The sequence below is a fragment of the Papaver somniferum genome, chromosome 11 (genome assembly GCF_003573695.1).
Source record: "Papaver somniferum cultivar HN1 chromosome 11, ASM357369v1, whole genome shotgun sequence".
Taxonomy (NCBI): Eukaryota; Viridiplantae; Streptophyta; class Magnoliopsida; order Ranunculales; family Papaveraceae; genus Papaver; species Papaver somniferum.
In genome coordinates this window covers 46,230,444-46,246,658 of record NC_039368.1, presented here as the reverse complement: position 1 = coordinate 46,246,658, position 16,215 = coordinate 46,230,444, and the positions used below count along the sequence as shown (strand labels likewise).

The 16,215-nt window shown below is 35.8% G+C and overlaps 1 protein-coding gene across 2 annotated transcripts; it reads right to left on the bottom strand.

Annotated features, from left to right (window-relative positions):
• Positions 1-10,307: 10,307 nt before the first annotated feature.
• LOC113322086 lies at positions 10,308-15,573 on the bottom strand. Of its 2 annotated transcripts, none has more exons than XM_026570106.1 (12): positions 14,518-15,573; positions 13,869-14,071; positions 13,581-13,778; positions 13,420-13,491; positions 13,170-13,265; positions 12,962-13,041; positions 12,711-12,786; positions 12,386-12,596; positions 12,075-12,271; positions 11,599-11,707; positions 11,310-11,399; positions 10,308-11,157 (listed from the first exon to the last, which is right to left on the bottom strand). In XM_026570106.1, exons 1-12 carry the CDS (start codon positions 15,041-15,043, stop codon positions 10,391-10,393), a joined length of 2,625 nt encoding a protein of 874 aa, XP_026425891.1. In that variant the 5' UTR covers positions 15,044-15,573; the 3' UTR covers positions 10,308-10,390. The 2 variants fall into 2 exon arrangements, with proteins under 2 accessions (XP_026425891.1, XP_026425892.1); XM_026570107.1 differs by having other exon boundaries at positions 11,599-11,704; positions 14,518-15,572.
• Between the last annotated feature and the right edge of the window lie 642 nt (positions 15,574-16,215).

Below are 16,215 nucleotides of genomic sequence, written 5' to 3'. Positions count from 1 at the left end.
AAAATCTCTTGAGCTACAAAAAGCACTTGTCAAACAACAACCTAACAGGTTTGCAAGAATTAACTCTTTCATTCATGAACTGTGTGTTCCTATGCCTGTCATTGATAAGGAGTTCGGAGATGATAAAGAATTTTTCAAATATTTTAAGTACTAGGAAACTTCTTGTGTTCGAGAAGGATAACTAGGGTTTGGTATGGCAAATATTTTGTTTACATAAGCTATTTCCAACAATTTTTCATCTTGCATGTTTTTAGATTTATTTATTTAAATTCTAGAATTTTTGGAAGATGAACTCACAGTATATAATCATTATTGGTTTAATATATTGCAAAGTCTTATGAGATATACGTGTCCTTTGCTTTATGTGAATTGAACTGATATCACAAGGATTGTCAAATGGGTGAATCACATTAGGATATAATGTTGTAAAAGGTTCTTCGGATGTTTCCCTGATGGTTTGAGGCTAGGATGAATAATTAGTTATACTAGAAGAACCAGGTTTATCAAAAGTTGGTATTGTTGGAAGAAATCTAGGAATAAAGTCATTGAAGAGAGGGAAAGGTTCTAGGATCTAATAAGATGATACCATATGGACCGAAAAGAATAGTTTTGGTAATCTTGCCGTTGTGTTAACTTGAGAGCTAATAAGAAGATTACAAGATAAGTTTAAGAACTATTTCAAAAAAAAAAAAAGATAAGCTTAGGAAAATCGGTCAATCCCAAAACTTGTTGTGTTGGGAAGAAAAAGAAAAGAAAGAGAAAACTATGGCAAAGTCTCCAAAATGAAGTGCTAACCTTTTTCATTTATTTTTTTTCCAAAGCAGATAACCAGTCTCCAAAATGAAGTGCTAATTTTACGAGTTAGAGTTTTTAATTTTCCAAATGTGTTCTCACTTTTTAAGTTTGGCTATGAATGGTTGAGGTAAGAGCAGAACGGTTGTATCCCAATAATTCTAAGACATGTCTTCACATGTAACGCTAATCTCAAAAAATACAATCTAATTAATGGTGGGTTTGGATGTAGAATTTTAAAGATGGGATTTATGGGTTACGGAAATTTGGTAGAATTACGTTTCCCTCGTAATATTTGGTTGCCCTAATTCCTGGAATCACATTTCCGATGGGATTCATTTTTTCAGCAGATCCTCCATGTGGAGTCCGACCCCTCCCCCCTAAGAGCATCTCCAACAGAGGGTGAGATTTTATTTTATTTTTGACACGTATGATTTTAGACCCTCATTTAGATTAAATTCATCTCCAACAGTAGGTCCTATAAAGTAGGAAGGGTGTCAAAATAAATATGAAGGTCTTATAAAAAGTCTTATTTAGACCTAGGGAATGACCTCCATGTCATCTTCTTGATTATTTTTTAATTATTATTATTAAATAAAACTTTCTAAACCAATAGGAAAAAAGGAATCATATTTATCTTTATCCAAAAAAACAAATCGTAAAACTAACACCCCACACTACTGGAGATGGTTTATGAGAAAAACACTACTCTTTTTACTACATATATATAACCCCACAAATAAGGATCTAAATAAAAACTCCACATAGAATTAGTAGCACCCACTGTTGGAGATGCTCTAAGATCTGCTGGGAAACTTATCAGGGATTTATGGACCCACTTGTTTTTTTACTCCAAATCCCATATATATACAATTTTAAGATTCTAAGAGGATCTCCAACAGAGGGTGAATCTTTTCTTTTTCATGACACGTAGGATTTTAGACCCCCAATTAACATAAATTCATCTCCAATGGTTGGATCCTACAAACTAGGAGGGATGCGAAAATAAATATGAAGGTGTTAAAGAAAGTCTTATTTACACCTTCACTTGCACCTCCATGTTATATTTTTAATTATTTTATTTTTTAGAAATTAATTAAAGTAAAGATCAGTGGTTAAGATTTTATCTTATAAAATATTCTAAGGATTAAACACTTCACTATTGGAGATAATTTTTCACAAAATTGGTAAAAAATACCAAAACACAAAATTCCTGGGTCATATAGATTCTTAGCTTTTGATACTGTTTATATAGCCAAAAATCAGAAATATTCTGTTTATATAGCCAATTTGGATATTTGGCCCAGGAAAATTAAAAAAAAATAATGTCTCTTACCTAAAATACCCCCTAACCTTTTAAACCCTTCTTTTCAAAGAGAATTTATTTCTCTTCCCTTCCCGCAGAGCTCTGCAGAACCTCCTCTTCCCTTCCCGCAGAGCTCTGCAGAAATCGGCAATTCAGAGCTCGTTTTTTTTCTTCAGATCTCGTTTATCAATCATGATGATTAGCGATTATTTAATACGTTTGTAGAATCCAAGTTTCATCTAATCGCAGTTTCATCAATTGGAGTTTCATCTAATCGAAGTTTCTGATTTGGTTTTGAAGCAATTGAAGTTTCTATAATAGCATCGAATCGGTAAGTTTCAATTTGTCCAATTGAAGTTTCTCTGTCGATTTTGAAGCAATTTTTAGTTGTTGATGATTAATTTTTGTTAATTTTTTATTTTAGTTGTTGATTTTGAATATCCAGGGTTTAGTTGATTATGTGACTGGTAAATTTTTCAATTTGTCCATTATTTGGGTTTGTCTCGAATCATGTTTTCTAGGGTTTAGTAATCTGATTTTCAATGCAATATACACAGATGTGAAGTTTGTGTGTTCAATTGTGATGTGAACTGAATTAGTATGTACTGCTGCTAATTTCTTTACATATTATCAATTGAATACATCCAGATTCAGAAGATTTGTTTTTATATATTCCTTTTGAAGATGGATAGTCATTTTTCTGTGTGGTTATCCGGGGTACCGATGCGTGTCCATACCAAGTTACTACGAAGTCAACAGTTGATGAGTTGAAGGCGCATGTCTGTTCTTATTGGAATAGCATTTTACCGGACTCAATTCAGTTTGTATTTGACTATGAGGGGAGAAGCAATGTTGTTGACAGTGATGTGAAGCTCTGTTCTTTCGTGTCATTGTGTATTGTTAACCAGTTTTCTTTCTTGGAGCTTCGTTTATTTGAACGGGTTCCTCTTCGTGCTCCTGATTTTGTTCGTGAACCTACTACGAGCGAGTTTCGTTTAGCACCAGACCCTAGTAGAGATCAGTTGGTTAATCCTTGTCATCTTCCGAGCAGCAGTAGAATCAGCTAAAACTGTTGAGAATTGGCATTGGTTCTTGAAGAAACTAGAATCTATCTTGGGTCCTCGTGTACTAACTTTTATTTCGGATCGCCATGAGGGTTTGATCCAAGGGATTCGTGATGTTTTCCCAACTTTCTATCATGCTTGGTGTTACCAGCATTTGAAGAATAATGTCCGCAGTAAGACCAACAAGAAAAAGGGAGAGCATTGTGTTGCGATGGGTTTGTTCAAAGAATGTTTCTATTCATCGACTCATGAAAGCTTTGATCAGGGTATGCAAAAGTTGAAGGATATGGGATGTGATGGTCTTCACAAATTCTTGAGTGAGATTCCAATGGAATGTTGGTCCAATGCACATTGTCTGGGCTGTCGTTACGGCGACATGTGTTCAGACATTGCAGAGTCCTTCATCTCTTGGATCAAGGAAGCAAAAGGTATGCCTATTGCAACACTTGTTAACTGGATCAGACTTAAAATTATGGAACAGATGAGTACAAGGAAGAGGAAGGGGGCGACGTATAAAGGATTCATTTGTCCCAGGCTAGAGAAAAAAGTGTTGGCTTCCATTCGTGCTGGTGTCCAGTGGAGAATAACCAAGTCTGGTGACATGGAGTGGGAAGTTTTTGATGGAAAGCACACGCATGTTGTTAATATTGGAAGGTTTCAGTGCAGCTGTAGGGTTTGGTTTACTGAGCAGTTCCCTTGTGATCACGCTATTGCGTGTATGCATTCAAATAACATCAATGTTTACGAGTACATTAATCCGTATTTCAACATTGCTAGCTTTCGTGCTTCGTATGATCGTCCTATCAAGCCCATTCCTGATTACGATAAGCCTATTGATGTTGTTACTGGAGATCTCGTGAACCCACCAACTGTCGTAGGAAAAAAACATGGTAGGTCGAAGAAGAAGCGGATTCCTAACACAGGTAGTGCAAGTTTCAAGAGACCAATTACGTGCGGTAACTGCCATACTGAGGCACATCATAACAAGACGACGTGTCCTCATCCTCCTGCGAAAAAGCAACGTTAAGTACCTTCTTAAGAACATCTCCAGCCTTCATTTCTTCTGTGCAGCTTTTTACCATGATATCTTTTATTAGCTTTTTACCATGATATCTTTATTAGTTTATTCTTCTCTGCAGCCTCTTTATTAGTTTATTCTTCTCTGCAGCCTCTTTATTAGTTTATTCTTCTCTGCAGCCTCTTGTTGCACATTTAAGATTCATTTACCTTGAATTATATTTTCGCAACTAGTATTTACCTTGGATTGTTTCTTTTGTTCATAAAAATATATCTTATGAAATTATTTTTTCAAGTATTTCTCTTCATTTTTATAGTATATATCTTTTAGTCTTATGTTGATTGTTTAATTGTACATTCCCTTCAGTTTTTCACTGTAAAATTTGAATGTTTGCGAAGATTCAAATTTAATTGTACAGGATGTAACCAGTTTCATCCTGCCTATTCTGGAAAAATGATATTTTTGGCCAGGATGAAACTGGATTTCATCCATCACATATGGACAGAAAAAACTATTTTTTGTCAACCTGCACACTCTGAAAACAGTTTTTATACAGGCTTTGATGTAACCAGTTTCATCCAAGCCTGGTTACAATCTGACAAAAAAATTGAAGTTTTATACAGGCTAGGATGTAACAGTTTCATCCAAGCCTGGTTACATTTTCAACCTGCAAATTTAATCATTTCTGGCTAACATATTCAAACACAACCATCATGAAATTGAAGTATAGGCATTTTTCAGTAAAAGAGTTCATATTTTAATTAAGACGAATCCACGGATCACAACTGTATGCGAAGACATAGTTCAACAAAAAAAAAGTACTACCAAATGAACTACATTAATAAAAAATTTCTAAACAACCTAAACACATCAAACTTTCCAGCAGCTATTCTCATCAGTTAGGATTTCATATGCCAGATTGATTCGTCTTGTGCCCATCTCCTCTCCAATAGTATCTTTGCCTTCAAAGGACTAACCCTCTGTCATTTCCCATTCCATGTAGTAGATAACATACATCATCGAATCATCATTGCAAGACAAATGAATATGTAATGTCAGTTTAACGATCTGGAGAAAAAATGTAAGGTCGGTTCAAACTTCGTTTCAGTTTGTATGTTATAATCTCAGTTCAAAGAGTTAACGACCTACCTTTCGCACTGTTGTGGACAATCTGATTGAGCGACGACATCAACGTCATCCATACTAGTACTTTGAATTTGAACTTAAAAGAGATGATTTATTCTTTCCGCTATCATTTGAGCTTCTTTCAAATAGTTTGAAGAACCTAGGAGAGAATTGTAGTGTGTCCAAGTTCTTCCATGGATGTCAAGGTGAAGCAATGTGAAATGTTCTTTCTCATTCAACATTGGGATGAACAAGTGTTGCGTTTCGACATCAATCTTTTGCAGTTCAGCATTTATCATTTTTGCAGCGTCCAACTCATCTCCCGCAATGACATCAGCCTGAATACAAATTTGAATCAAAACCAGTTAATCCATATTTTTTATATGGATGAAACTCAATTACATCCTGTCATTAATGCTAAATGAAAACCAGTTTCTGCAGATATCATATGAAACCCAGTTACATCCTATATATAATAGCTAGATGAAACTCAGTTTTATCCTACACTAGTGAGAGAATTATATTTCAAGCAACAGATGCAAGCCAGGTACATCCTACACTAACTTAAAAGTTATATGAAAACAAATTGCAGACCTAAGTTCATTCATTTTAAAATGTAGTATTCAAAATGTTTACCCATGCAAGCGCGCTGAGAAAGATTGACTTGGAGTATCCTTTGGTATCACCGCCATATTGAAACAATTGTCTCCATTTTTCAATTTTAAACTCCAAAATAGTGTTCACCAATGGCTGATTGAAAACAAGTTGTTGGATGTGTTCTCCACTGATACATACACCTCCATTGGACTTCCAAACGCAGTCGCTGCATTTAAACAAGTTCATATAATTTAGTATAAACTTAGCAGTACTTTTACAGAAATAAGAAAAGTAGAATGAAAAAAAAACAGCAAAAGAATGCGGATACGTACCTTACTTTTCCAGTTACAAAGTACTCCTTTATTAACTTCTCTTCAGCTTGTCTTATTCCGCTCATCAAGTAATTTTTCCACAGCTTGTTGTTCCTTGTTAACTTCCTCAACTTATCGTCCTTCTGCTTCTTCTCTGCACGCTCATCATCATCTGATACAAACTTGTTATTTCTAGCCCTTTCATATACGTTCTTCACTCTATTCTCAAGCGATCCAATAACTGCCAGAGGTTCTGCTGCAACAATTTCTTCTTGGTTGATTTCTGATACAGGAACTTGTGCTAGAGGTTCTGCTCGAGGAACTGGTGTTACAGGTTCTGCTTCGGGAATATTGTCAGCTTCCTCCACAGGTTTGTTCATCTCTTGAGTGATGTCGTCTTTAGGAACATCCTCCTCCACAGGTTTATTCATCTCTTGAGTGATGTTAAGGTTGAAATAGTCTTCAGGTGTGGTGTAAAGAACAATCTCTTGAGAGGAAGCTTGCTGAGTTCCCGGTTGAGGCTTGAGTTGCGCTTTCAAGGCTTCCAATTCACTTTGCAAGTCTGAGATTGTCTTATCCTTTGCTTCAAACTCAGCCTCCTTTGCTTCCAACTCTGTATTCCTTGCTTCCAACTCGTCATTCAAGTGACGGATAATCTTGTCCTTCTCAGCTAGTTCATTCTTCAACTTGGAAACATCATCTTCATCTGTGTTTTCTTCTTCATCACCAAACAAGCATAGTTTTTTATCCTCTTGACTCCAGCTACCAACAAAGTCAACAACCTGCAAACACATAAAATTTATCATAACACATGATGCAACTGGTTTCATCTTATCATAACACATGATGTAACTGGGTTTCATCCACTAATAACACAGGATGAAACTTGGTAGATAATGGGTTTCATCATTTTATAACATAAGATGTAACTGGTTTCATCCAGTTATAATAGGGGATAGAATTTTAAAAATGAATCTAAACAACATCAACACAAGATGTAACTGGATTCATCCAGTTATAATAACAACAAGATTTTTACCTCACTGCTTGAAAGAGTTTCACGCTTCCCCTTAATTTTGCAAGATACTTTATACAAGTCCCATCTTGCAAACCTTGGCCATGAATCATTGTTGTCTTTCCTGTTAATGCCTTTCATTTGCTCAAAAATCCATAACTGCAAAAACAAAAATATATTCAAAAGATAATATATAAGATGTTACTCACTGCATGATACATTTAACGTAAGAAAAAAATATATTCAAAAGATAGAAGACGATACTCATCAACAAATAGAAGCTGCAACCATTGATAGAGTATGGTGTCTCGTATACAGCTTTAACACTTTGCATTAAATGCTCGTGAATGAGATCGGGACAAGATACTTTGTTAATGGTGTCGATTGACTGTAGGAAGTTCAAATACTTGTAGTGGACATACATACCTCCAGTGTTTATGAAGAATATTGTACAGAACATGAACAACAACAAAAGTTTTGCCAAGTCTTCTTCTGTTCCTTCTTCATTCATAGCAGTATGTATTCCTTCGACAATGTAGTTCTTATCCAACTTGTCCCCAGTATTCTTCTCTTTCCTTTTCTTCTCTTTGGCTCCAGCCTTCTTCTTTTCATCTTTATTTTTCTCCTCTTCATCCCTTCTCTTTGGCTCAAGAAAGTACTTTTTGTAAAATTCAGAAGTTTTCAAACTTGGGTCTTCTTTTGGTCCATAAAGTTTCTTATCTTGTTCACTCATATGTATTCTCTGCATTTTGAAAATAACAGCAAGATGATTTGCATCGGTCTTGAAAACTTGATCACCAATCTTGAATGTCAACTCTTTCGGGTCAAAATTTCTTATGATGAACTCTAACGCCCTTGGATCTTTGCTACATTCAGCCTTACCCACCTTACCTTGTTTGATCGCCTCAATAAAGTTCCAGAATTTAGTCTTCCTTAACACAGCCTCTTGTGCTTCAGTAAATACCAGTTTTTCCAGCACTTCAACTGTCGGTTTCAGGTTTGATCGGAACGTTTTCTTCCCTTCATTTTTCTCTAACTTGTCTTCATCCATTTCGGCATACACAAGTTCCATATCCCCTGTGCTAGACTCTCCGCCCACTTTCACATCATGCTTATTCTTGGATGTAATTTCAGCAACAACACTCTTCTTACTTTTCTTGCTACCGCTTCCTGCAACAATTTGGATGAAACCAGTTACATCCTATCTTTCATGCTAGATGAAAACAAGTTTCAGCAGGTTTCAGAATAACTGATTTATGGCATGAAGCTAAAATAGGACCTAACTTTAATACAAATCTTCAAAAGTTAACTTTAAAAAGTAGCAAAATCCTGGATGTATCTGATTTCATCCAGTCTTAGTCTGCTGAAACAACATACATTGCAAACTAAACCTGGATGAAATCAGTTTCATAATAGTGTAAACCTGCTGAAACAGTTGATATAACCAGATTCAAGCCAAGATGAAAACCAAATTACATCCAATCTCACTTCAAGCAATTTAACAATTAAATAACAAGATGCAAACCCATTTAATCATTAATTTAATACCACCAACGGGTCATTTACATTCTAACTTAAAATTTGATGAAAACCAGTTTCAAACACCTGCTGAGCATCACTTCGTAGCCAAATGTAAACCCAATTTCATTCAATCCATAACATAGATTTTCATACATCCATTCACAACATACTAATAGTCTTATATTAACCGCAGATGTATCTTTAAACCTGAACGAAACTGGTTTCATCCAGTGTTAATCTGCTTGAAACAATATACACTGCAGATTAACAAAAGATGAAACCAGTTAAATCCTGGTTTAAACCCTGCTGAAACAAATCAGATACCCAGATCCAATTTCACTTCAACCAATTTCACAGTGAAACAAATCAGTTACATCCTGTTTTAAACTGGTTTAATACTTAATGAAACCAGATGCAAACCAGTTTCATCTAATTGAAATTTAAAATAAAACAAGCAATTCAACACATAAATCAACTAAAATGAAAATTAAAACAACCAATTCAAAAATTTAATCATGCAATTCTGAAATTAATAACAAAAAAGAGTTAGGGTTTGAAAACTTACGAGTTCTAGGAGACATTCTGTAGAAACTTATTGAATCACTAACTCTCCAAATACACTGAAACAGATCGATTGAAACCCTAAAATCTCCCAATACACTGAAATTATTGAAACCCTAATTCACTGAAACCATTGTTGTAGTGTTGATTGTGTATTAGAGACGGAGGATGAAAACAGTTTCTAGTATTGTTGATGGTGGTGTTGACGGTGGATGAAACTGATTCCCCTCAATTTGTTATGAGACAGTGGATGAAAACGATGAAATTGAAGAGAAGATAGAAACGATTTCTGGTAACTGGGTATGAAGATGAAGAAAACGATTTCTGGTGTGGGGATGAAGATGAAGGACGGTGGGGGTGAAAACTCTCTGGTTTCCGGAGGAACGTTGTGGTTTTAGTGAAGAGAGAGGGAGATCGTGGGTGGTTTTGATGAAAACGTGGGGTTAGAACGGTTAGAAAAGGGTAGTAATGTCTCTCCACACTAAAAAGATTCCATTGGCTATTTGACCCAGGCCAAATTCTAACTGTTCATTTGGCCCAGAAAAAGAGCCTTTTTGGCTATATGATCCATTTTCTGATAATTTTTTTAACCATGGGGTCTTATATTTATTATATGTGTAAAATACCCTAAATAAAAGTCTTAATTAGATTTTCACGTAGGATTTTTTACACACTGTTGGAGATGCTCTAAGGGCAATGCCAAACAATACATGGACTTTAACACAATTTTTCTTTATGAATCCTAAAAATCTCAACTGAGTGGCCAAACATACAAGGGATTTACGTGAATCCCAGTTCCTGGAAATTGTGAATTCTCCAACCAAACCCACAGTAAGATTCTACAACTACTGCAGTCATCTCTTTTTGGGTATTACTGTTGTTAATATCCAGAAAGATCTAGTGTATAAAAGATTATTTGGGAGCTCATATTGCTCTATTGATTATATCGGCATTAGACTCCCTCTAGCTAATTCCTCGACCCTAAAAAAGAACCAAGGAACGACAAAAGGCTTATTTTACCAACTTTGAACGGTAAAGACTACAAACCAGGGATTCAAGACCCTCCAGATTAACATAAATCTAAATACAACAACGAAAGTTGAAATACACACTGTACGCTTCATCTCTTAAGCTCAACAATGGCATCATCAAGAAATTCCTATTCGCACCTTTCGCGATGAAACTGATAGGGTGATATTCACCAAAACCTTCTCTGAATGAAAAACTCGCCGCCTCAATGAAATTCGAATCCTTTGAAGCCGATTCACATTTTAGCTGAACCTTCGTACCTTCACCAAGAGTCGCACCACTGAATATAAAACATCCTTTCTGACGCTCAGATTCTAAAGATACTGTTCCGTCCTTCAAATCCAATCCTTCCACAACTCGAAACAGGGAAGATTTGTTATCCTCTTCAGAAGCCACCTCGGCATTTGTCAAGCCTAAATTGTTATCTGGTCCATTGTGCACAACTAGCATTCCTGGAAGATCAATTGGTTCTAACATTACAGATTTTCCAATGTAATCAGTGAATGATGATAAATGAGAGGAGTTCACTTCCTTGGAGATGAGTCTGAAAGTAGCATGCAGGGATAAATCTGTTCCTGATTCTGGCAGTTTCTCCATTGTAAGTGAGTTATTCGAATTTGTAAGAACGAATTCTTTTCCTTCGGAAGCTTGAGAAACAGAGACCAGTTGAGAACTGTAGGTACTGGGAACTGGAGTTATCCAATCAGAAAGAGAGTTCCTTCTTCCTCTCTTGATTTCCCAGTCACCACTTGTGAGACCAGCAAGGAGGTATGGGCCATAAAGAATTGCCTGTACAGAAGCATATTCTGGTCGGTCATCTGTGAATTTCATTACAACTGACTGTTAGTAGTCTGAATGAATATTCAATGCATTTTAGTACTTCTGCACCCCACGGAATACAATGATAAATAGAATTAGAAGTATGGAGTTTTGACCATTTAAAGAAAAAAAAATTAGAGAGACAAATTACCTTGCACTGCCTCTGTTCTAAGACCCATCGGCATTTGAAGAATTAGTTTATCATCAGGCCCCCATTTTCTACTGATTGATAGAAAATTCCCTGTTTATAAAACCATGTGGTTAATATAGATCCTCTATTGTTGAGCAAAAACTAATAACGATATAACAAAAACTTTTGGATGCTTAATTGTGTCTTTAGGAATCTCATTATACGTGTTAATGCCACTCATTTTTGGGGTTCATAAATTCTGCAAATCTTCTAAAACTTTGGTTTCACAGAAGGAATGTATGTTACACACCTAGAGCTGGTAAAGGCAAATCATCGGTGTTCAATGTTGCCTTTAAGCCTTTTGAATACGTCCAAGATGGTAAGCGCAGGTTCAAAGTTGATAACAGACCAGCCTTCTGCTAAAATTTGTAGAACAAAAATAAATTAACACTTTTTTGTGACCAACCAGAACACTAGTAATCCCTGGTGGAATTTGAGAGGAACCATAATTTTCTGAAATGAGTAAAACCATGTCCGGCTTGATGATACCATGCGGTTTCCTTTGTGATTTCCCTGATGTCAGGACCAAAACACATGTTCAACTTGTAACTTGTGTTTCACATTTACAAATGTTACATTGAATTGATGACCATGTTCATCTCTACAGTCATTCAAGAACGTATAGGTTTTGTATCTTGGAACACGTGATGGAAAACATAAATAATCTCATAATCTACAATATGAAAAAAGCCAATATCCTTCGTTGTTTACAGAAGAAGGACAAACCTCGATAGCAGAGAATGTGAATGTCACTTTAAGATAAGGATCCCATGAAGCAACGGGTTCTACTTTTTGATTCAGCACAAACCCTCCAGATTTCCATTTGAGTGAGCTTGCTACGTACTGTATAACATAAAGACCAGGAATATCTCCCTCCTCTTCAAAGTAAATAGAATCTCCTAATTTTGAGAAAGATTCTATTCCTGGAGAAGCAAAATATGACCGGGAAAGTAAAAATTAACAACTGTATCTTAAAAACAACAGACCAAAAATATCACCATTAACATATCTTCTTGAAAATAAAGGTTTTAGCAGACCTGTTCCATAACAACACCAGAATGATTGGAACTTCGTTCCCCAGCCATGATAGCTTCGGGCTTTGGATTCCCCATGACCAAGGGGAAGCATGTAGATCATAACTCCAGGGTCGGTTCCTCTCTGAATACTGAGCACCCCATTTGTTAGGGCTCGCTCATAATAATCTGCATATGCCACTTCTTTGGTCCATCTGAATAAATTGCGAGAGACCTACATCGAGTGAGAGCTTTATGTAAAAATCATTGTTGAAGCAAATAACCTAGGAAATATTACCCCATTCTCATATTCTAAATGCATGAAGTATGAAGCTAGCTAGGAAGAGACCTTTAGCATGTTGTATGTAGTACACGATTCTTCGTTCTCTCTCTTTAGACTGCTTGCCAAGCGTTTTGGGTCAGACCTGTGCATGGATTATGGAAGGAAGGTCACCAAAAATATCTAATCAACAAGTTCTTATAGTTGGATTGTCAAACTACATAGTAAAATTAAGAGAGCTAACCAAGTAGAAAATAAAACTTAATTGATCTACGAAAAGTAATACAAAGTTCACAAGATATTTTCCTTAAGGCCAATACCAAAACTCATCCACTGACGTTCCTCCTGTTGCATAGGTATGAGAGGAATTAACAACTTCCATAAAATATGTTCCAATAGCCTGCCAAAAATATTGAAGAACTTAGAATGAATAAGGAACTTCAGAGAACAAAAGATGAGCGTGAATGAGGGTCTGGTAGATGAAAGAGCAGCTTTGAATGATAAAGAAATCATCCTGAAGCATTTTACCTTATAAAGTGGATCACCAGTAACCTCATATCGCATCTGAGCTCCAATGACAATAGGGATATGTGTATTGGCATGGAAACCAGAAAGGCTATCAGCCTATAACAATTTAAGAGAGATATTGTCAATATTTGTAGAAGTAAAACTTTATTCCAGAAGTTATATCACTGTCGCTTTGACGTATATTCACAATTTGTAGGGTTTCCTCAAATAATGTATCATAGTAAAAATAAAAGAGTAGTTTTTTATTTACCTGCACTGCGAGCAAACCTAGAAAACATGGTTTGTCAAAGAGGTGCGCTAATACTAAATGCTTCTGATCTCCCTGTATGAGTTCAAAAAAAGTCAGAAAGATTAAAAGTGGTAAAATCATCCAAAATTACTTCTTTATTAAACTAGACAGAGAAGATGTACCGTGATACTGTAGAGGTTATAAAGGACATCATTCATGCCACCAGTTTCCTCATTGAGTGATTTCCAGTGCCTTTCAATACTGTACTTCGCTATAACGTTCTGCACTCTGTTGCTGAAATACTCAACCATCCAAATCATCATTCTCAATGCTTCGTTGTTGTTGGCCAATGTATATTGATCCAAAAGTCCAGCCAAGATCTATCAAAGGACACAGTTTAACACCTAGTAGAATTAGTTCACAGGAAAGATAAAATTGAGCCCAGTAAAAATGACACTGTTGTAATCTACCTTGTGAATGGTGTAATATGGTGCCCACACGGGCTTTATCGATTCAAATCGATCAAATAACTCAGATGGAAATGCAGAGAGATACCCCGTGCCCATCTCTTTCTGACAATCTTCCAGTGCAGATACCACAACAGACATTTTCTCATGGAGGGTATCGTTGTGAGTACTAGCCCACATTTGCGCAGAAGCGCTTAAGTAATGCCCTTCAAAGACCACAAGAGATGATTTCTTATTAAAAATGAGTTTCTTCAATAAGACTTTCTTTCAAAACCATAAATTTAGGCATAATAAAAGCTATATGTGGTATGAAAGAGTGTTGCTGAGTTGGAATCACTTTGTTCATGAAAATATAAAAAAATTAAAACTCGAGAAGGAAATGCTTATGCAGATTGTATATCTAAACATTGTGCCGAAAGCAGTGATTATAATTGGTGCTCGAGTAGGAACTGCTGTCTGTTGCAATATATATTTTGTGACCATTGGCAAACAAAGTCACAATACACTTAATGCTAATCTTTTAAGCATCACCAAGCAACAAAAGAAAATTCCTGTTCTGCAAATACTAGTCGAATTTCAGCTCAAGCAAAAACTTTTAACTACTAAAGCGAACATAGCAAAAATGAAATAAGAACTGATGTAAAAAACTAACCAACAAAATGACCTCGAAGTTCAACAGTTGGATCCTCCCATCCTCCATACGGTTTTCCAGGAGTAGACAAGTTTGCAGTTTTCCTAAAACTCCATACCAAACTATCCACATCCAACATCAACAAATACTCTAAATTCGTTTGTTGCGCTCGAAAATGAAACGAATGTGAGTTCAATCTCACATCATGTAATGAAACTTCTTTGAGGAAATTGTTTCCCTTCTTAAAACCATCAGGACCTTTCAAACTCCTATACATCATTTCCCAATTCATTTTTTCTTCTTCTTTTAGAATTTTTCTAGGAAATAAATTAGACCATGCAGAATCATCAGTTGGTGTTAAATGATAATGAGAAAACATTTCTTCTCTCCATGATTCATTCTTTGAAGATAATAGCTGATATCTCAAAGTATGTGAAGATAGTTGAGTAGGAACATTTGTACATTCTTTTCCAACAACAAAAACAGTACAAGAAAACATTGATATTAAAATCAAGAACAACTTGAAAGAATTAAAATAATTCTCCATTTTTCTGGGTGTGTGCAAGTGAGAATGTTTAGAAGAAATTTGAGCTTTATTTATAGACAAAAATAAATAAAAATAAAGAATCGGTTAGAGTTTGGCTCTCAGATAGAAATCCAAATAGAAACAAAAATTACAATTTAACCAAATCCGTGAGTTCGAGTAAAGGTAAAGAATTGTAGACAGAATTATACGTTAATATATTGTAAACGAAAAGAAACAAAAATATAAGAAAGACAGAGATTGTTCACGGATTTGGTGTCGTTTTCTAGGGTTTGTGTTTGACTGCAACCTTCCAACCAAAAAAGCTCTGTAATTTCTGTAACAATGAAGAGGATTCACTTCCAGAGAAGAAAAGGGTTTTGGTAAAATAAAATCAAGAACGAGAAATTCGTCGAAATTCATTAATAGATAATAAAAACTCGGACATGAAATGAAGAGGGAAGTTGTTTACTACGAAAACCTTCACAGTCATTGGAGCTAAAACTAAGCCGTGAGAATTTGACACTGTGGAGTGTGGGAGATGGAGTGGAGTGGAGTGGAGTGTGACTAAACTGTGAAGTGCGGGGAATACGTCTGTCGGTGGACCCGCGCCACAATGAATTAATGTTCATTATGTTTTCAGTCTGGCATCCAATCATCCAGCCAATTCTTTTTTTTTCTTCTTCTTCAAATGATAAGCAACATACAAGAATTACATATAACCATCCTATGGTCCTTACATAAAGCGGGTAGTATGAGTCAAATAGGGGTCCAGACCAAGCCATATGGCTTGCATTAGTGTTAGCCCATTGAACTAGGTCGTGAGCAACTCCATTTACAACATGATTAATAAATACGAAGGAGATAAACTTAAACTTGATAATTAGTGTTTTAATGTCCTGTAACAGATAATGAGTTCTTTGAGTTCCCATGAAAGTCTTCTTGTTTTTTTGCTCCAAAATATCTAAGACGTCACTTTCCGTAATGATTCGGTCAAGTCTCTTCTCCAAAACCACCATCAAGGCACCTCTCATTGCTTGAGTATCTGCTTCTTCTACAGAGAAACATACCAAGTAAGTTGACTGAACATAAACAAATTTATGGTTTGAATCTCTAAGAAGGAAACTCATTCCTCCATTCAGAGAGTTTTGGTTGTGCTTCTCAAAGATTAAGTCGAGGAATTCCATTTTCCAAAT

Bases quoted from the DNA above. Each gene is read 5' to 3' on its own strand.
- LOC113322086 (XM_026570106.1), bottom strand. From the start codon at position 15,043: ATGGAGAATTATTTTAATTCTTTCAAGTTGTTCTTGATTTTAATATCA. The intron at 13,779-13,868 runs GTAGATTACAAC...GTCCTTTGATAG, and splicing joins CATATTACACCATTCACAAG to ATCTTGGCTGGACTTTTGGA. The intron at 13,266-13,419 runs GTAAATAAAAAA...AAATTGTTATAG, and splicing joins TAGGTTTGCTCGCAGTGCAG to GCTGATAGCCTTTCTGGTTT.